Source organism: Oryzias latipes, chromosome 23, assembly GCF_002234675.1.
Source record: "Oryzias latipes chromosome 23, ASM223467v1".
In the NCBI taxonomy this organism is placed as follows: domain Eukaryota; kingdom Metazoa; phylum Chordata; class Actinopteri; order Beloniformes; family Adrianichthyidae; genus Oryzias; species Oryzias latipes.
Window position 1 is genome coordinate 16,038,560 of NC_019881.2, and position 21,811 is coordinate 16,060,370.

The 21,811-nt window shown below is 42.2% G+C and overlaps 2 protein-coding genes across 4 annotated transcripts in view; one reads left to right on the forward strand and one right to left on the reverse strand.

Moving 5' to 3' along the window:
• The first annotated feature begins 641 nt into the window (after positions 1-641).
• The window catches only part of LOC100049292 (semaphorin-3ab), a 46,134-nt gene continuing 24,964 nt past the window's right edge, over positions 642-21,811 (forward strand). Inside the window, exon 1 of one of the 3 annotated variants that reach the window (XM_011491152.3) lies at positions 642-1,149. Coding sequence is in view for 1 of the 3 variants with exons in the window: in XM_004083052.4 (XP_004083100.1) it covers positions 13,595-13,700 (106 nt within the window). In the remaining 2 variants the exon portion in view is untranslated. Of the gene's footprint in view, positions 1,150-12,716; positions 13,701-16,925; positions 17,029-21,811 lie in introns of those variants that run through there. The other 2 variants (XM_004083052.4, XM_020714313.2) reach the window with 2 other exon arrangements.
• Positions 4,299-6,435, reverse strand: LOC111946922. The gene is made up of 2 exons (XM_023952301.1): positions 4,910-6,435; positions 4,299-4,800 (listed from the first exon to the last, which is right to left on the reverse strand). Exons 1-2 carry the CDS (start codon positions 5,822-5,824, stop codon positions 4,606-4,608), a joined length of 1,110 nt encoding a protein of 369 aa, XP_023808069.1. The 5' UTR covers positions 5,825-6,435; the 3' UTR covers positions 4,299-4,605.

A 21,811-nucleotide genomic window follows, 5' to 3' on the forward strand; every position in this document is an offset into this window, starting at 1 on the left:
ATAAAAAAAAAACTATTTTTTTTAATAAAAGAGAATATTGAAACCTTTTGTGGTTAAAATTACATTTAAAATGTTGTTCTAGATATGAGTAAGATGAATAAAGTTTAGCCTTAATTCCAAAAGGGGTTTATTTAAATATACACCTAGTGTATCAAACATTTCATAACCCCTATTGTAACAGTAAAATATTTCCAACACAAGAGGCTTTCAGCTCTCATCTATCTGCTCAGCTGTTGGACAGGACAAGTTTAGAAAAAAAAATGTTGTTCTAAATACAGTTTTAAAACAAAACCTATATTTGTGTGAAACTAATTTAAAATATTTGACAATCGTCTTTAAAAGTAAATATTTAGAAGAAAAAAAACTCCACCCAGCAAACAGATTTCTATGCAACTTTTTTCTTCAGATAAGCTTCGACCTTTTCAAAAATTGTTTTTCCTATTTCATTAAAAACATTCCGAAAATGAGATTAGGAACATATATCTTTAAAAAATGTAAATGTCTTTCATTTAGCCTGTTAAGAACCTTTTAAAAATGTAGATAAAATGTGTTTAATGTCCTATCCAAACCTAAAAATATATTAAAGTTATTGGAGCCTCATAGCGGCAGATTTTGTTTATTATGACATGTTGTTTTATTGTATTGTTTTTTGTAAAATTGTAAAACTAAATTCACCATATAGTAGAGGAACAAAACTAGAATTGTACAAACATCTCAGATGAGTCTGACTAAAAGTTCCACTTGCAGCCAAAAGTTTCCTGTTTAGTTCAAGCCTGTGAGACCTCCCAAGTGAGTGTTTGAAACGGCAGAGCTTTGATGGAGTCATTTAGCTGCAGTGTTTCCCATTTCATCACTTCTGTCTGTCAATTATGCTTGATTTACAAGGGACAGTGAATGTGAAGCATCAATTTGTGAGCGGGTGATTGAGACGGAGACGGAGAGAAAATGGCTCGAGATATCATTCATTAGCACTGCCGCCCGTCCTTCAATTATCCTTTGCTTGGATTTGAATGAGTCATATCATTCATTTGTCTCATTTGGAACGACTTCTTCCAGGTAGGAAGCCAGGATCTGCCTGAGTGCACGTGTGTGACCTTTCTGAAAAGCCACTTCAGAGGACTTTTCCAGACCTATTCTACTTTAGTACAGGTGGGACTCATCGCTCAACACACAGACCTGTCAGATATTTGTGTACACAGATGGTTTGTATTCACCCCCGGGCTTAAATGAATGCTGTAAAGCAAGCAGAATGGGAGGACTTAGTGTGTCTGGTAATGAATGGAGGCTACGTCTCACCTTTGTCTTTGGGGAAACACGGCAGAGATTCTCATAAGAAAAGTAAGGATGACAGACATGAACCACGTCTCCTACAGAGCCCCAAGCTTCTTGAGGTTATCTTATGAGGCCTAATTATTTTTGCACCGATAATGCTGAGCCAGTGTTTTCAGGAGGAGACTGAGACAATAAATAAAGAGGCAATGTCGGTTAAAAGGTCAACGACAAGGGGCAGTGGGTCTGTTTAGGAGTGTCGCTTTGATCTGGATGGATAATAAAGACCACTCCCATGAAAATTGTGGTTGTTTTTCATACTCATGTGGCATGTTTTGATGGAGGACATTTATGAAGAAAATTAAGCCTAAAACTGCATTTCTTAGTATGTCAGTATTCAAATAGATTGGAATCTGGAAGAGCCAAGAAATGTTGTTGGAAAAGAAACGTTTTATATGCGCAAAATGTATGTAGTGGCTGTGTGACATGGCCTTTAGGTTTGGGTTATGAGGGGCTGCAAACTAGCGAGAGAGCATGTAAATGGAGAGCTCTCAGTAACTGGGTAGGGGTCCGTTTCAATAGTTTCGCTCAGAATTTAAAAGGGATTTTCTAAGGGCCATCAGGGACTGCAGAAACTATGTCTGGAAAACAACACAGGTTAAGGGATTTTGTCAAAAGACAATTGGAGTGGGACTTAAAAGTGATAAAAGACAAGACCTAGAGCTAGAACATGTAGACTTTGTTTTTATTACTCTGTGATGAATGACAAAATTATTTTTTTTTCTGCAAAAACATGTTTGTGTGTAAACAGTCCCAAAGCAATGATGCATTATAATGCATTTATGGTAAGTGATGCAAAATATGATAGCTGTAGGCAGAATCATAATCAATGAGAGAAAATATAATTTCCTTTTATTTATTAGGTACTCCCTGAAATCAGCTATGTATAAGGCTTTTTCAAATAGCAATGGATCTGTTTATGTCTGATATATAACCTGATATAGTTATTTATCCAAAAAAAGACCAAAAAAAACATCTGTTTTTCGTTTAGGGGGAGGGAGACAAATAATCATTTTCAAGGTGTGTTGTGTTTTTTGTGTAATTCAAACCCGTAGAGTTTGAGGGCTAAATGAAAGTTTGCCAATGAGTGTTTTTGCTAAACACCAAATATTAATTTGTCACACAGCCCTGCAAAACACTGGGACATAATTAGATTATGACTAATGCGCTTCTGCCAGCTTTTGAAAATATCGACTCTCGAAACAAACACAGCCACTGCACTTTGAATTAAGCTTCTGTTTAAAATAAGATAGAAAGCCATTGTTCTTATTATAACGTCTCTGCAGATAATCTATTAAATGAGTCAGAAGCATTTAAGGACATCCTCCTCCTGGGAGGTCTGTGCCTCTGTTTTGGCACAAAGCTTGAGTAAGAAGTTGGACTCTTCCACAACACCGCATGTCCTGCTCGGTCTTTTCTGCCCATTAATCTATAACTTCTTACTTAACACAGATATTCTAGGAAATGAATGAGAGCCGTATTAAACTTGACTCCTCTGCTGTGCAGTGATGCGATCGCCGGCGGTTAGTTTTATACGTTTCACAAGCGTGTAAATGTTTAATAGAAGAGCGGGATGGAATACTGTGTCACTTGCTCCTCTGCCAGCCGTGCAGATGCACCAGGAGGAAACACTGGGAGGATGTCTGTCCGACAGATGGAATTTATGGGCTGGATTGAAAATTTATATGCAGCTCTAAAGGAACATTCTCCTTTTTGGATCAGGTCTGTTTATTGTTGATAGATGTTTGCTGGTTTAGATGTTGCTTAACAGCTTTAATTGGGATGAAATAACCTTCTAGAGTTGGCATCTGTAAGGTATTTTGTTTTTACTCAATGATGAACAACAAAACGTAGAGAGAAGAATAGATGTTTTCTTCACTCTTACTTTTAGAAGTCACAGGTTTTGCACCAAATTAAGGCCATATGGTGACCAAACCCAAATTCTTTAGGTCAGTAAACTACGGGAACTGGAAAAACAAATCCAAGTTTCACAGAAGGAATCCAAAACTTTGCTTCTTCATGTCTAGTGAGTACACCCACCTGTAATTAAAAAATAAATAAATAAAAAAAATTTCAAGGTGGTCTTATTTTCCACTTACATAAAAGAACAGATGACAAAAGGAGAGAACCAAAAAAAAATCACAATATAATTTGATTTACAGTATCACTTAACAGACAGATATACACACACACCCACATATAAACACACAGACTCTCAATATTTACCCCGACTCACAATATTCACCCACAACCTGTTAGGAGTAAGAGGAAAAATGCATAAATGTTTAATGCTTTAACCCTCTTCTCAACCAAACGATGGAGCACATTTAGAAAACATATGTTAAAAACCATAGATTGTGTGTATTACTCCCTAAAAAAGCAGCAGAAAAACATTTGGAAAAACATTTGTATTGATTGTGTCTTGTTTGGGTTGTTAAAGTGTTAAAAACGATTTTTAAAAAGTCTTAAAAAATATGAAAACCTGTCTTATATTTGTATGAATAAAAGGCATCGGAAAAGTTCAAATTTGGGTCAACTTCAAACCCCAAGGTTTTTTATTTATGTTACGGCCCCCGACAGGCAAACCTGTCCCAGTCTAGGGGTAAATCAAAAAGGGGCCAAAACATATGGACGATGGACACCAAAGTTTAGGAACACAGTTTATTAGATGGTAGAAATAACCTGTGTCCTGTAAAACAGAAAGCAATAATTACTGTGCTGGTCCCAACAAAAGACAAAACAAAGGGATTGGAGCCTTGGCCAAACAGAAAATAATTCAGGGAGACAACTGACCCAGCCACGTTGACCGTCGGAGTCAGCAGCTCCCTGCTAAGGCTGCCTAACAAAATGTAACTATTGAAACAAAATAAACAAAGCCCGCAAATAAGGACTACCAAGGTCCAACCCCAAACTAAAATAACAAAACCCAGCAGTATAAGACTGCTGAGGACCAAGAGGGAATCAAAAATGGAAACAACCAACCAGCACAGCTCCAACTCAACCCACTGCTCCTCAGCCTCCTGCTCTGCCCTCTCTGCATGCCTTCCCCCTGGTTATGGCCTCCTCTGACTTAAATACCTGGCAGGTGCTGATCAAGATCATTGGCTTCACCTGCCAGGTGAGCAGAATGACAGGGAATGCAGCAAAGCAGAAGCAGCAAGACATAACACCTCCACCCATAAACTTGTGAACATGGGGGCCAGTTTCCTGCAAGTAGAAAAATGAAAAAAATAAACATGTTCACAAGCAATACTGTCAGACTAAATGTTGTTCTTTTTAAAGGCAACTTTGAGGTCTTGCTGATCTTTTGCACTGATTCATTCCACCAACAGGTTTTGTGGTGGAATAACTCAAAACCTGTAGGGCCCAGTCCTTGAAGAACAAATGCTCCAGAATTCTCAAGTTCATCATCACAGAGCCACCTCTCCTGTAAAAGGTCTGCCTTGGTTGTGTGTGAGTTGAGGATGGCTTCTGTGAAGAGAGATAATAGATAAATGTTTAAAGGAAACAGATGTGTACCTTCAGTGCCTGGTAATAGGGTGCTGTCCACAGTGACCTGCTCAGATTGTTTATCCATTACCAGAAGCTGGCACTGAAGTCCAGTCCTGCTTTGGTTCCTTGGAGCACCTATTACTAAGTGGGATGTTAATAAAAGGTAACGCATGTTTAAGATCAGTTGCTTCAGAGGAAACACAGTTGGTCCCTTTGAAGCAGTTCCAGAAAAGGGTAAACACCCAAGCGGAGGGGGATCAGGGACTCTGGCCTCATGGCCACCAATGCAAACATGAATCTCGACAGGCTGCAGGCCAGGTGTTTCAAAATGAGCCATGAAGCTGTCACTCAGGTCTAGAAAGTCCTTCTCTGCAGATTCGTCCTGCTCCTGCCTTCTGGCTTGGGCAGGAAAAACTTCAGGACGTTTCCCAACCAAATCAGAAACCTGATTAACAGAGACGGGATCATCATGTTGGTTTATCAGTGCTTTGTCGTCAGCCAGATCATTTGTTTTCCTGATAAATCCACCATCACCTCCACAAACCTCAGGCTCAAGTGCATATGCATGTAGCACCTCAGCCTTCACCCTGTCATAGTCCAGACTCTCAGTGGCTGGCAAGGACACCACTGCTTCTTGTGCCTTCCCAGTAAGGACTCTCCGCAGCAAAAGTGACCAGACAGTTTTAGGCCACTGCAACACCCTAGCAGCATTCTCAAACAGAGCAAAATACTCATTAATGTCCCTGTCACCTAGTGGAGGTACAGATTTAACACATTTGTCCACATCAAATGGTGTCACACAAAAGGAAGGAGGTGGTACAACTGAGGTGGCTTGTTGCAATTCGAGCTCCTTTAGGCAGATTTGCCTGTAGTTTTCCTCCTTAATTTTTCTGAGCTCAAACTCATAACAAACTTCCTTCTTTTTGATTTTCAAACGGAGCAGTTCAACCTCAAGCTCCTTAAGACGGAGAGACGTAGAAGCTTTGCTGTCCGGCAAACTCATCTTCCCAAACAAAATACCTCCAACGGGAGCAACAAAATTTCACTCAGGTCAAAACAGCAGACCCTCAGTCAACTGACAGGCAGGGGCTTAGCAAAGGAGCAAGAGAGAGAGGGAAAAAAACCGAAGCAGAAGATTACACAAAAACCACAAACTGGTGTCCAAAGATGTGCAAACAAACAAATCTACACAAATAAGCAAATAAGCCCAAACAAAGTGTCAGCACGAGGCACAAAGAAAAACACCCCAAAACGGAGTGCTAACACGAGTCACAAATGCGCATTCCAGCACCCCAAAACCCTGGGCAGATGACAAAGACAATACAGGCTGTATAAAGACAGACCTCCAAATAAGTATTGCCAACACAAAAACTGCCACTGGTCAAACGGGATAAAGCTTTAAGGACGAGCCCCCAAATATGTTACGGCCCCCGACAGGCAAACCTGTCCCAGTCTAGGGGTAAATCAAAAAGGGGCCAAAACATATGGACGATGGACACCAAAGTTTAGGAACACAGTTTATTAGATGGTAGAAATAACCTGTGTCCTGTAAAACAGAAAGCAATAATTACTGTGCTGGTCCCAACAAAAGACAAAACAAAGGGATTGGAGCCTTGGCCAAACAGAAAATAATTCAGGGAGACAACTGACCCAGCCACGTTGACCGTCGGAGTCAGCAGCTCCCTGCTAAGGCTGCCTAACAAAATGTAACTATTGAAACAAAATAAACAAAGCCCGCAAATAAGGACTACCAAGGTCCAACCCCAAACTAAAATAACAAAACCCAGCAGTATAAGACTGCTGAGGACCAAGAGGGAATCAAAAATGGAAACAACCAACCAGCACAGCTCCAACTCAACCCACTGCTCCTCAGCCTCCTGCTCTGCCCTCTCTGCATGCCTTCCCCCTGGTTATGGCCTCCTCTGACTTAAATACCTGGCAGGTGCTGATCAAGATCATTTGCTTCACCTGCCAGGTGAGCAGAATGACAGGGAATGCAGCAAAGCAGAAGCAGCAAGACATAACAATTTAACTCCGTTATATTGGTTTAATTAGTGTAAATGTATTATCAGTATTAATTTTTTAAAAAGGTTTTTAGAGTTTATATATTTGGTTTTGTAATTTATGTCACCATTTTATTGTAAATAATGTGAGATGTTGGGGGGGGGGAATAGAGGTTATTTGTGATGTAGAAAATACAACGAATAGGCCACAGGCACCCGAAAGCATCCATTTGTAAATGTCTATATCATTGTTTGTTTTTGTTTTCCTCATCTGAGCTAGCATCCGCCTCAAAACCGTATGGCTGGATAACTGCAATATTGCTCGCCATTTTTGTTGAACCACTAATGTTAGGTTGGGGGTTGTGAGGGATTGTAAATACATTGTTTCCACTGAGTGATACGGTCCGATCTGGTTTAGAATGGTCCAATTCAGGTGAGCATTTCCACTCAAAGTTGGTCCGTCACAGCGCATGTGGGTGTGTTTCATAGCTTTGCATCATAGTAGTCCGACTTAAGCAAAAGCAAAGCTATCAACAACACTGAAGGTCATTCAGCAGCTCATTTTTTCCACATGGCTTTAGGTACTTCATATATATGTCATTTAATGTTGTTTGAGAGAAGTTTGCGGGCAGCAAAGTGGAACACAGCCGAAAAGAATTTTCCCCTTTTTCTTTTGTCGTAATGACCTTCCGCTAGTTTCATCATGTGACAACAGTAGCTCCGCCCATGGACCTACTTTCAACGGCGGGGCAAAAATGATATGGTTCACTACGGTTTAATGTGTGTCTCTTTTATAATGGAAACGCTCTAAATACCATACTAGACAGATCATCTTCATATCAGAGAGCTCTCAGCAGCTGGGAGGGGTCCGGCCCACAACTCAGATGTGAATTTCTAATGAACTATTGCCACTCTGCAGAAACTGTGTCCTAAAAGACGACATAGGTTTTTCTATTATAGGCCTATTCATAAGCATAATTGTAGTGGATCTTTAATTTAAGCATCCAAGCAGAGAATCTAAATGCTTTCTGGGAAATCTATCAGAAGTTTCAGCAGCTCGAGTGTGGAAATGGGAAGTGGGGTGAGGGGCCGGTGGGTTATAAAGACCCACAGGCTCTGTTGTTTAACAATATATAACCTGCTGTCTTTGCAGATGTAAGTCCTCCACCAGCAGAACCTTCTTTCACAAACAGTGGGATTTACTTTTGCATTTACAAGTAATTTATGGGAATCCCCCTGTTCCGGGATTAACCCCCATCTCATTCAGATTTTTGTTTGTATTTTCAGCAGTACTGATACCCCACGGTGAGCTCCTAGCCCCATTCATCTGCAGCTCTGATCTCTTGCTTTGTATTGTTTCGAAACAAGTGCACAGCGGCTGGATTCAGCAAATCTCCCCTGCTTAAGTGTCAGCAGGAAATACTCAGACTTTATGAATCAGTGCAACATTTCATTGAAACATCCTTCTTTCCTGTAAATGAGCTCTCATCTGCCCTGTACCACCGTCATCAAAAAAAAAACAAAAAAAAAGGGTAAACACGTGTGCGTGAGGCACTGCGTCACCAGAAGATGGATGGGAGCGCTTCAGCAATGAATAAATACACCCTATAGCCGCCCCTTCATTCATTCCTCCCTTGGTGCAACAGATGTTGCAGCTCAGTAGTGTTTTCATTCCCATGGTGCAATGTGGTTCTACTTTTGTTTATTTATGCTTTCATTCCCATCCTTGTCTTGAGTGGATACGGAAACTGGATGTGCACACAACAAATTCTGCTTGTGTGGGTGGAGAACGTTGCTAAAAGGTTGCAGAAGCTCCGCCATGCATACGATGGGGTGGTTTGACCTCCATTGTAAACCGGGAGATCAACCTCTGACCTTTGGAGAAAGACTGAAATGAAAAAAGCTCATTTTTATTCCATTCTGTGGGTTTCAGGCTCTTTTGGTGCAGCGGAAGAAGCGGTAATGAGCTCTAGATTAGATTCATCTTTGTCTGAGGGGTGATACTGGATATAAATTTAAAAAGCCTGCACAAACAGAAACAGGTGTCACCGCTTTACTGCCGAGCTGATAAAATCATGGCTTTTTTGTAGGTTTTGCCGTGGTAAAGACTTGGTATGAGGTCAGATAAGTGCCAGGCCTGATTTCCATTACATTCCTGATGTCTTTTATCTTAAAAATGAGCTATCTTTGCCTGGATTTCAGGAATATTGCAAAACCCTCAGGATAAACGGTCATGCAGACATACTAATAACTCTGTCTGGGTCAAGCAGGTTAAAAAAGTTGCTTGTTACCTGTTCAGATTTTTTTATTTATTTTTTTTGTTCCACCAACAATTTTATACATTTACATAATACACATGTAAGTATATATTTTTCGTGTCAGTGAACTTCCACCTTTAAGGCCAGTGCATGTTCCAAACTGTGATTGCGTCATTAAATTGTGGTTTTGCCCATAAATTTCCCAGTAAATGTCGTGGGTGCAAATATCAGGAAATAGTGCTTTGTCATAATTCCCACTTCCTGCTACTTCTTTTTCTCCTTGACCTTTCATTTCCTCTGCTGAGTAAGGCGTTGCTCAATGACCCCTGGATTAGCATGCAATCTGATGTGGTGCCTGGGAACAGGAAGAGGATAGGAAGAGGAAGTGCCGCAAAATCAAGGAAACGTTGGCTGTTAGGGCCTTGAACCTAATGTGTCATTTCTGACGGATTTTCTTTGGTACTTTGAGTGGCAACGGCCCTGGGAACAGCAGGGCTGAGGGGTCAGGTAGGATATGAGCAGGGTGGTCTGCAGAAGAAGGTCAAAGGGCAGCGTGGACGAAATACGGGGCGGGCCGTTTCCGATGCGATGAGTAAAACAGACATCAGGGATCACGTTACGCTAATCATTTTCGTAAACGCAGGCACACAACATTAACGGCACACAGGATGAAGACACGCCGTCATATCAGTAACAGCACATTGACACTGGACACACACCCAGACCTTCCTGACGTCTGTCCCCTGAGCTCCGCATCCTCATATGCAGGGTGTCTCATGTCCGCCTCTATTTTTACCATCGGGCGCTGAAAGCCCATGGAAGCTCCTTGTCAATGGCCATCTCATTCCACCGCCAATGGCGTGTCACCATTTATTAAGTCATCATTACTCAGGGACACTCCAGCTGCCGAGGTGCCACGGGGAAAGGGAAAGGGGGTGTTTGCAAATAGATCGGCAACGATAGGCCGAGCTGTTGCTGCACTCCCTGAGGGGCAGCGCAGAGAGACGTGTTCCAGCACATCTCCCTCCCGCCGGTGAATGGATGCAGGTAGTCAGGCTGAGGTGAGTTCAAATAATGCTGATAAATGGAGGCCAGGTCGGGGGATCAGGGCAGACAAGAGAGACAGAGGCTGATGGAGATGTGTCATGTCTGTCCACACTTTGTTCTATTGTGGGTAAACACGCAAAAAGGATGTTTGGACTAGAAGGGTGTTGAGACATGAGGATGCAGACAGCATGGATGCAGATAACTGGACAGGCTCACTGGCTGAGAGTTTGACTTAGAAGATCTATAACAAATAAAACGGCTAACTTCGATCTCAGTTAAATATGACACAATGAAAACTTGGTTTTTAACATGTTTTTGTGGCATTTTTCTAATAATGGAGGACTTACATCAGGAAAATTGAGCTTAAAGTTGCATTTCTGAGAATTTCTTTTGTTTTAATAGTTGTAAATTCAAGATAAAAATGCTTCTTGCGAAATGGGAGATTTATCACATAGAAAATACATCTTTGTAGACATCTACGGTTGGATATCTCCAACATTGCTTATCATATTTGAATTGAATTGAACTGTACTTATCTTACAGGGAGAAATTCACTCATCATGGCAGCCAAAAGAAAGTGATAATAAGTGATACAATTACAGCTGACTAAATATTGGATCAAACAAACAAATAAGTAAATGGATTTATAAATAATTGTGCACAATAATAATCATGCAACAGATTGTGATCACAAGTCCCAATCAGAGATGTGACTGGTAATGTTAGGTTGGGGGTGTGAAGGGCTGTAAGCTAGAAGGAGGGGAAGGGGGGCGGGGTTGCATTCTGCCCTCAGAGGCAGATTTCGAAGGAGCTACTGCCGCTATGCAACAACTATTGTCCTAGAATATGTTTTTTTGTGTGACTAAAGTAGTGTGTTTGCTTGTAAAGCATCAAAAAATTCCTTGTGTGTCGTCAACATCACACGAATGCACAGAATATGACAAATGTTTGGGAGCTAGTGGTTTCGAAAACACAAAACAGCGCTGGAATTCGTGGAATATAGGGGCACCCTCATATGACGAGCACACACTCATGCTTCTTACCACACCAGCACGGCTCCCAGGTTGTTTTGCTTTAGTATCCTGAGGTGTGTGAGTTGACACATCAGCACTCCTGTTTATCAAAGCTTTTATCACCTCACCACTTCTATGTCAGAGGAAGCAGGAGGCACTCACACACTCACACGCACATACTCCCAAAAACTCAGCAGCACCTGTAGCGGCTGGCCAGGGTTAAGAAGAGGGGGGCTTTTGTTTACTCGCCTCTCGGGTTTAAATGACTTTACCAGAAGAAAGATCTGTCTAGCACTAGACAGGTTAACAAGTAGCTTGTGTTTCCCCTAAAGTGTTGGGTTCAATCTGGATAAATTTGCTTTTGTGGGAAATTTTAAACTTGAAGTTATTGTAGCATATTTCTTTTCGGTCCTGGAAGAACTTATCTTTGTGAAAGTGTTAGTTGTTTGTTCAATATGGGATTCCATCATCAAAACCATTGACATTTTTCCATAGTGAATTGTTTTCATGTTTTAAAAATTTGGCGTTTGCACAAACTCTCGTTCTTCATCTACTTAGTATAATTCTGGTCATACAGATGTATATTTAAGTCTGGTTTCTGCGATGTCTGTTGAACTTCTTTCACCCCCAGAACTTTTAAGTACAACTTCAAAACTCAATGCTGCTTAATGTACATCAATAAAATGGAAGAGGAATATTGATTAAATGTTGGAATAAAATAAGCAAACAAACAAAAATATTTTTTTTAAATGGGGATTGTCTTCAGATCAGCAAAATAAAAAAAGAAATGTACAGCTTCTAAACAGGTTATGTGTTGTGTCTACTGCAGGATACCAGCATTAGTTACAAATCTACAAGTGTAGACCAAAAGGCAACTATTTTACCTAAAGCTACTTCACAGCGCCCTCAGCCACACGCGTTCAAGCAACTACTTTCTATGAAAAGCCTTTGTAAACACATATTTCGGGTTTCCACGTTCAAAACTCTTGTTCATACGCTATGCATGTATTAAGGACTATGTAAAAAAAAAAAAAAAAAGGCTGACCTTTCACCAATCAGGGACTCATGTTTAATGGTCATTCTAAAGATAACAACAATTAAAAAAATAAAAAAAGTGTGTTATTTTTTGTCACCGGAGACACCTTCAGCGTTAAAGTCCCCCTTTGATCATCTTTAATTTGTAAAAGTGTTCCCAGTGCTCTTTTAATTATGTCATTTTTAGGCAATGTCAAAAAACAGTTGTATAGTATTGAGCCAGATGGTAGTTTTGGAAAACAAAGACGTTCATGGATCTATTTGTTCATGGATGCATCAGAATGGAGCGGAGCAGGGAGCTTGTGGACCACCGAATGGAGCACCTAAATGACAGCGTTTTCCATCTGCTCTTGATTCACAACAATTTGAATAAAGAAATACCCAGAATTGCAATATTAAGCTTAATTTTCTTTCTGTATGACTTCCATCATGAGAAAAAACCTGCAAATACATGTTGAAAACGAGATTTTCATTGGAGTGGGTCTTTAAAGGGTTAATGGGAATCTACGAAGGCCCCTCCAGCCTGATTCCAAAACTTTTGAGATGTAATTTTAAAGACAAATGTGTGAGAGTTTTGATCACCTCATTTAAAAAATAGAAATTGCACTCCAGCAGGAATGCATCCTTTTTTGGAATGACAGATACGTTTGAAACAGCCTTAAAGCTTTATTATCCCTCCTTGTTAACTATGAAAATGTGGCTACTCATGAAATCAACTATGATGCAGATGGAAAGAGAGGTGGAAGAGTTAAAAGCTGAAAAGGTGATTAAAAGAAGAGAAAGAAAGAAAAAAAGATGACAGAGGAAAAAAAAGGAAGTGGGTGCGGAAAAGTCCCAACCATTTACCTTAACCATACACAGCGCTTCCTTCAGTCCTCCCTCCCTCTCCCGCTCAGCTCTTCCCCCTCCCCTCCCATGGATGGTGTAGCTCTCTCGCAGTCTGGTGGAGCTGCTCACAAGGATAAGAGGGTTGCTGTGAGTGTCTGCTGCAGGAGAAACAGCCAGCTGGACAGGCAGAGATTCAAGAACATTTTCTTTGAGAGAAGCTTTGCTGCTGTGGATAGTGGTTCTGATTTACCTCAACGCCACTCCTGCATCACCCCCAACGCTCAACAGCTGCCTCCACCTGAGGAAGAAGACAGTCAAGCCGGGGGACTCTATATCCTGGACTTCCAACACGGGGAGCCATGTGAGCAGCACCCCAACTTCACTCTGAACTCCCCTTGACAGTCTTCCCTCTGAGCTGGGGAGTGAAACTAGGATTTTGTTTCTCCCCTCCTCTCCCTGGAAACGGGACTTTCAGGGACTGTGTGGAGGATCTCTCCAGGCTTGGGGCACCACATTGGAGGACACTCATCTCAGGGTCGGGCTGTGAGTGCCCCCTGGTCTGGAGGCCAGCCAGCAGCACTCCAGCACCATGGATTACCTGTTTGGGATTGTAGTGCTGCTTTGTGGGGCAGCCCAGCCAGGAAGGGGAGCCGAGCCCAAGCACAATGTACCCAGACTAAAGCTGTCATTCAAGGGTAAGCCCATTTTCTGTCCTCCCTTCACTCCAGGTTGTATAGGATCGCTGCGGTCGCTGGTGCTTTTAACCAGTTTTTTTTTTTTCTGCCCACGGGTATGCTTGTATGCTTTCCTTTTCATCTATTATCTTCCCTTTTTCTTCCTCTGGTCTCTTTCTGCTTCTGTGCTTGTCTCATTCACTCCTCTTGGTCAGCGTATAAAAACCTCTCCTTAACCATTAACTGGCTCTTTTCCTCTCAGCTCCACCGCCTGCTCTTTAGAAGTCACAATTTTCCTTACAAATAGTCAGATTGGTTCCATATGCAGTGGGAGGGCTCCTGTCTGAAATTAAATGTATATAGTGGCCCCTGGATCAGTGCTGTGTGAGTACTGTGAATGGCCAGCGGAGCCTCTGTTTAATAGCTTCTGCCTTAAACCCCCCCTAAAAAATATAAGAAACAAAGAAAGGTCTGCTTCAATCATGCCACAAAGCCCTTTTCTCTTCTTGTCGTTGTGCCGTGAACGGATCAGTTCGGTAATATATTGCTTTAATTGTGTCTCATTTAGTGGGAAGCGCGGGTGGAAGCGTGAGAGTTCCTCTGACGTGCACGTGTGCATTTTTTGACGTACACAGCAAACATGTTATTCCCTCTCCCTCTGTGTTATTTTGAGGGGAGACTGCGGAGCGCCGGTTCTTCCTCTCCTCCTCCTCCTCCTCCCTTCTTCTCTTCGTCCGTCTCCTGTCTCACACCAAATCAGGCTCTTTGTAATTTTTTTTCTCCTCATCTCGAAATAACCAACAACATTTTTGCCAAATTTTGAGATTTCTATTGACAGAAATTATATGACTTGAAGTGTGGTCTTTTCTACCAAATCACACCCTTTGGAAATGTATGGATGGAGTGATTTACAGCGACGGAATGCTTGATTGTCACCCAAGGCTGTGGCTCTTGAGCCCGTTTCAATTTATTTTGGGGCAGATTCAAACGTTAGTCTGGAACGAAGGGGGGTGAATATGATGCTTGTCACTAATTCAATCTCTATCTTTAGACATTTAGGGTAACTTGTGTTTAGAGGCCTGCTATATGACATGCTTTTCATCCTTAGATGCAGCCTAAGTTGTAATTTTGAGGCCAGTGTATTTTCCTTTATCACCCTTTCGGCTCCTGAAATGAGCACAACCGCATTTGTTCTAAACCTAAAATAAAGACTGGGGTTTTCTTTTTTTTTATATGCGATTGAGTGTGGCGACCGTACGGAGATTCATGGAGTTTTACAGCGTGTTGACAGCCACGTGAAGAATGGAAAGCTGTAAAGATTCATAGCTGAACTTACCTGCCGTAGGTCACACATTCTCTGGGCCCCGTCGGTCGCCTCATTCCACACAGTGGATTGACTTTTTGAGTGACGGATGTGCAAACCTGTCGTCATGTATGGCCAAAAAGGCCACATTGTTTGAGTTTTGATTGTGTGTGAACGTTCTTGCTACAAATCACTAGCTGCGTTTACATGAGCAAAAGTAATTAGAAAGGGTTAGCGGCTTCCGGACGCAGGAGAACCGTGTGTCCAGCTCACACAGCGGCTTTGGGGCGGTGTGTGAGCTTTTCAAAGCAGAAATGCTGCTCAGTCCTTAGAAACCCTTCAAACGATCACATGGATTTGTGTTTCCAGTCGTGTCCCGACAAAATAAAGTAATCAAATACGTATGTACAATAACGGCTCTACTGTTGTTTGATCTTTCTTTTTGATGGTTATGACTCCAGCACATATAATATAATATAATTTATGTATCCGTGGGCCTGTTTTGTTTTGTTTTGTTTTGTTTTGTTTTGTTCTGTTTTGTCCTGTTCTGTTGATATGTTTAAAAATAATAAATATATAATTAAAAAAATAAATAAATAAAGGCTGATGTTATTCCCACATATTTACGTTCAGCCAAGATGCAGATTGCGGCATTTCCCACATGGATATTATGTTCATCAAACAAGGCTAATGTTGTTAGCGCGTGTGTTAGCCAAAAAAAAGCACTGACCACACGGATTAAAAATAAAATGATGAGCAAACAGGTGCTTCATAATATTCATAACATTGATAAAAGCACATTTGGAAGATCGTCCCGTATATTACCTAGCTGCTGCATGAATGTATATGGCAGCAAGGTTTGTTTACTGTGGGACTCATTTCCTTTTCCGGTATTTTCAACACTACTGCGCATGCCCAAATGATTCCGACCGAAAGTGTGACCCATGTGAACGTTTGTTCTAATCGGAAAAAAGGTTTTCTGTGCCCATGTACATGGTTGGATTTTAATCCGACCATTGATCCGATCAAGATATTTTGCCCAAGTAACCACGGCTACAGTGAGGACTCAACACCTTCAATTGTGATTTCCTCCTCCTGGACTATAGCAGCGACTTAGTGTGTGTGTTTCCATGCAAAAATAAGTGTCAGGTCTTGTGCTTCCTCATATAATTAAAAACCTGGCTTTATGCACAAGCTGACAGTTTAATGTCTTGTATGGTGCTGCAGAATTTTCTAGAATAACGCGTGATTACCGTCTGCTGCTGTCAGCGTGAGCCGGCGTGGGGCGTGACGGCGGTGTATTGTGCACCACGCTCTTTGTGTGCAGCCGTTCGGAGGGGCCCACAGGTGTTTCATGGCTCCCTGCATGTCTGTCAGGAGATGATTCGCCGTTGACACCCACACCAGCAGAGGGGAGGGAATTCGCTTTTAATGAAGGACAGGTTGGCAGATGGACAGTAGATGGCGCAAAAAAAGGAAGGGAGGCCTGTTGTTAAGTGAAGTGTCACTCATCTCCTTTCCTTGTGGGAAGCCAGCATAGTAATTAAGTCCAATAAACAACAAGGAGGAATCCTCCTGGGAAGGACAGTCAAGTAAGCGACTTGGCCCCTGACGTGGGACTCCCAAGACAATGTCAGGAGTTGGCCCTGTTTATATGAGCATGCAAAAATTCTCATCAAATGGGAGCGATGACAAGCCCCCTAGGAGCTGAAAGTCACACAGAAAAGACAGACAGGCTGCAGTTTGGGGGAACAAGTGGCAGATAGATAAAATGACCTCTCAGGGGACAGGCAGTAGAGCGAGTGCAGAGTAAATGATTTCCCAGTGGGGTCAGTTAGACATTCAGCAAAAAGGTTGCAGCTTCGTGACGATCGCGGGAGTTAATTATTTCCCCTCCTTGACTCAAGTTCTCATGTGATTTCACTCAAGATGACACGATGCATACCTGCACACATCCCATTCCTGAGCATCATCGGTGGGAAGAGTTGTCGTCAGGTGTAACAGTGACCCCTTAAGGTCAGCAGAAGCACGTGCAGCGGCGAGCAGGTGAGAGAAGCCATAACATGACCCCGTTTTCACACATTCCTTCGAAACCCACGGTGGAGCCTGACCTCCTCGTGGCTCCCTTTCATGGGTGGAAGTGACAGACGGATGAATCTGGATCTGGCTTTGAAACTTTCAAAATAGAGGCTCGGTGCGGAACCGCACTGAGTGCAGTCTGAACCGAGCCCCGTTATAAAGCCTGCGTGTGGGCTCGCCACTGAAAATATGTGCAGTTTGTCAAATGTGTGTCGGTTTATCCGTGTGTGCGACTGCAGCTTCTCTGGGCTGCGCGGGCTGCGGCTGACAGAGCGGATGTAGATAATTACAAGGTGTTCTCCCAGTGCCCCAACTTTGGAGATGCCTTCCTAACATCTCCCTCACACACAGCTCCCCCACCCTGCCCTGCAGTTCAGTCTCAGGAACCACAGCACCGCAACGCTTAAGTCCAAGCTTCATGTTGGCTTTCTTTTTATTGTGGCCCAGTACACAAATACCCCCCCCCCCCCACACACACACACACTCATTTCACCCCTCTTTGCCATTCACTCCAGTAATAAAAAACAAATGTCTGTCCTTTTTTCTTTTTTTGTGTTTTCCGTTTTTCTGCACAAACCTGACCACAAAGTTTGTTAAGCTCCAACCACTTCATCCACCAACTGAAAGACGCTTGCTTGCTTGCTTGCTTGCTTGCTTGCTTGCATGCTTGCATGCTTGCAGGACTTTTTTGCTAACACGTCTTGCCCCTCAGATAATTGAGCAATGACAACCGCTCTGTTTGCAAAACAATGAGGCCATTCATCAAGTGGTGGAAAAGGCTGTCACTTTGTTTTTTGAAGAAAACTAGAGCCTCAAATGTCGTTGGAAAGTTTTACGACCTCTCATTTTGCACGAGTAAGTTCTTGTGCGACATTTTTCTTCAAAAATTACACGTAAATATGCTAATGACGTATGCAAAAAGGTCGGGTTCCAATTCGGGTTTGCAATCATTGAATTTTCATGTTTTGCAGTGCGGTGTTCGGGCATGCGTTCCGGAAAGGCCCCGGGTCTTTGCATCTGTGTTTGGGATGCAGGCTTGAGTTACAGCCCGGTGCAGACTGGTGCAGAAGCGCCAGCATGAATGGGTCCCACCACCTGCTAGGTCTTGTCAGTCAGATGGAGAAATTGCGACCGTTCGATCTGAACAGAGTCGTGTTACAAATGAAGGGGGGCATCTTTGCTGAAAGACCGGAGGACTGATTGACAGCGGACAGAGGAACGGGAGTGGCAGACCCGCAGAAAACGAAATTAATTTTTCTGCTACTTCGAGTGACAACGGTGTCACCAAAGATTTTAAGCGATTTATAGTTATAATAAATATTCAAGGTGTTTTAAATCCAACTTCACTGATCATCCTGGTTTAAATGTCACAGTATAAGGTCAACTTGATATAAAACTTCCCAAAAATCTCTGTAATTTACGACTCAGTGAAATGTTTTCTCTTCTCTTTTCCAATCACGGGAGCGGGTAGGGAGAATATATATGAAGACCTTCTATAATATTATAATTTATTACCTGTTTCCTGTGTGAATGTATTTCAAAAGATAATTAAATTTACTACACAAAGATTTGTAACCTCAGAAGAGGCCTAACAAAGCAGAACGCTGTTCCTCACACTTTGGCGTGCTCTCCGCCACACTTTTCCTGGACTGCGTTCGGATCTTGAGCCTCGGCTCATTAATTTGTAATAAAATGGCAGTGCTGACATTCAGATACAGTGTACAGCTGACAGGCTTACAGGCACCGGCTCCAGACACGACCACGGCGACCGCAGTCCCCCTTCCTGAGGCCACAGAGTAAAAGTGGGATTTATAGATGCGCGCATGGGTTATTCCTCCCAGTATAAAATCAAATGTGCAGATTTGCATGAGTGTTTTTTCCCAGACAGCCTGGTTGGGCAGCCTCAGCGGTGTGTGTGTGTGAGTGCGGCAGCCATGGCCAGGCCTCGAGCCGTCTGTGGTCACAGCGCTGGTCTGCGGTCCAGTCAGCCAATGGCAGGAGGAGACGCGCGCTAATGAAATGGTTCCACATTCGAGCGCTTTTGTTGTGTGGGAGCGCTCTCACATTTCTGTTTTCCTTTGCCATTGTTGTCCTCCTCTCTCACACGTTTTCCTCTACTCTCTCAGCTTTTGGTTAATTTCTAAGAGTCTTGTATCGATGCAGCATGGTTTGGGGTGTGGTCTTGTTTTCCACGTCGGCCTCCTCCATGCCAATCCTGTCCTTGGACAAATTCAGAGTTTTAAGTCGCAGTTGAATTATTCATGAGAAGCAAAAATTGTGGTCAAATCAGGCAAATTGGAGACTTCAGCAGCCAGCACGTCAAAAGGCAGATTTTAAAATTTTTTAAACCAAAGCGACTGGAGCTCATCTTAAGACGCAGAGTTCATGGAAACACGCTTTCTGTGAGGTAGCCGGATTCCTGCCAGAGCTGCCACTCACCTGAATGAGAAATCCCCACGCTCAGGTTGTGTTATACAGCCGGTCACCATGGAAACCCACACACACACCTCTGCTACTGTGCTTAGGAGGAAAAGAAAGGGAGCAGGGGGGTGAACTTTTTAAGGCATGTGTGGGTATCCTTGAGCTTAAGATAATATTTGAGCACTTTGTAAGGCAAAGCTCTCAGCAAATTTCCACAGGGCGTCGAGTCTCCTCCTTTTCTGACACCTGTGTTTTGTGGCCGTCATGGGAGCTCAGAAATACAATCCGTACCACACAGGAGAATAAAGAAGAGGGGGACACAATGCTGCATGTTGTGGCCTTTGAAAAAATGAACTTTTCTTCCTGTTTGTTTCTCCACCTCGCATCATTTAAGCAGTCATTTTCCCACTAATAACAACATTTACATCAACAAATTTGTAACAAAAAAAGTATTTCTCATATAACCAAAAATTATCGAACTATTCTGGTTCATTTCTGCAACATATAAACAGTCTGGTAAATCTCAGTCAAGTGTTTTCCCCTGCAAAGCTTTTCAAGTTTCACATCACTCTAACGCATTCAGATAAACACATTTAATGCCCTGTCGCCTTTCTTTTACACGCTTTCATTATTCTGCTATTGCTGGGCTTGTAGGCGTCTGAAGTATCTGCCTGCCTGTGTGGAGAATGTGGGAGTGAAGTGTACTACACAGACAAACGCACTTGAATTTGAATGTATTAGAGGAAAAAACCTTTTGTGAGAAAGGCAGTAGTGTTTTTTTTCACTTATTGGAGTATGACAGAAGAGAAAATCATAATTTATGTGAATGGACTGCTCAGATTTATCAAATTAGAGAACTATTTTTCAACATGTCATTTCTGCTTCCTTTTTTTTGTCTCCTTTGCAATATTTTATTGTAAAAAGGAATAAATGAATCTTTTTGAACATTTTGAATGAACATTTTGCAAAAGATCAGGTTGCTAAAATAAAAACAACTGACAATAGAATTTTGATAAAAGCTTAAAGCATCTCCCTGCGAAAGTTTTTCCTCTGTGTTCAAAACTTTGGAAGGGAAAAGCGAAAAAAGGAATCCCAAAAATGCCAATTAAAAACTCTTGTTTTATGCCTACAGACGAGTCTGATGTGTGGTGCGATCTTCTGCTGTGCTGAACACCTGCACAAATATGACCTAGCTTAGCAGTCTTTCGAGGAAATCTTTTCTTATCTCATTACATTAATAAACCTTTAAATTCAATTTAAATCTGCACACATCGACGAATGACAAACGCAAGAAACACATGAATTACGTATATCACGGGTGTATCACGAAAGGTCAAAATGTCATACATGGAACATGTGGGAAATGTACGTGGTGGTTGTGAGACGTGGCCTTAAGGCCACATTAAACCTTGACCTTAAAAATAAAGGAGTCAGAATTAAAAAAAAATATTTTGGTAAATCCTTTAGTTAACAAAGCAAAGCAGGAAAAAGTATTCAAAAATATAAATAAATCAAAAAAAATAATCTGGTGTTTGGTGCCCAAAAGAATCGCGTGAAGAAAGTTTTCCGTATAAAATCTGAAATTTTTTTTAAGCTTAAATTTATGTATAGTTTTTGCTGTAAATGTTTTCACTTAACTTTGATCGCTGTGCAAAACCCCCTGCATGCCACAGTATCACCACTCTATACGCGTCGCGGGTATTCAGGTTCTGTATTTAGTGAGTTTTCCATCATTTCTCATTACATTTAATGCTTCCCTGGAACCCGAACCAAAGCCCTTACCCCACAGAAATCTCAGGTGTGTTAGCAGGTTGGAGGTGTGGAAGACGAGACGTGTGAGGAGACGGAGAGCAGACATAGGATGTGTGTAACGAGAGAAAGTGAGAAGCTGAGCCTGAACAGGGTTTGTGGGGGTTCGTCTGAAGGGAGTTTGTGTACGGACGCAAGTGTCTAAATATCTACGTGCGTTAGGTGGCGAGTGTAAGCAGACAGTGTGAGGTGAGGAGGTATGTGGCTTTCAACGCACACCAGAGAAGTTGTGCGTTTGGGTCCAAGGACTGCATTAGAAGTGAAAGCTGTTGAACTAAAAATTCGGATTGGATTAGAATCCAGATTAAGACGGCGTGTGTGGCGTTCACTGAACGTGGGTTTGCATGTTTTAAGTTTATAGGCACCATATTTGGATGGAGTTGTGCTGTGAACCCTTTAGCGCTTGCATTTCCAAACGAGCGTTTCTGTGTTTAGGTTGGAGGTCCTTGGGTGCTCACGCCCCAGTTCCTTGCGTTTTTTCCAAACCACAGTAGATCGCAGCCCAGATAAAACCTTCTCT

Coding starts and splice junctions, on each gene's coding strand:
- LOC111946922 (XM_023952301.1), bottom strand. CDS start 5,824: ATGAGTTTGCCGGACAGCAAAGCTTCTACGTCTCTCCGTCTTAAGGAG. Junction 4,801..4,909: donor GACTTCAGTGCCAGCTTCTG/GTAATGGATAAA, acceptor CTCTCTTCACAG/AAGCCATCCTCAACTCACAC.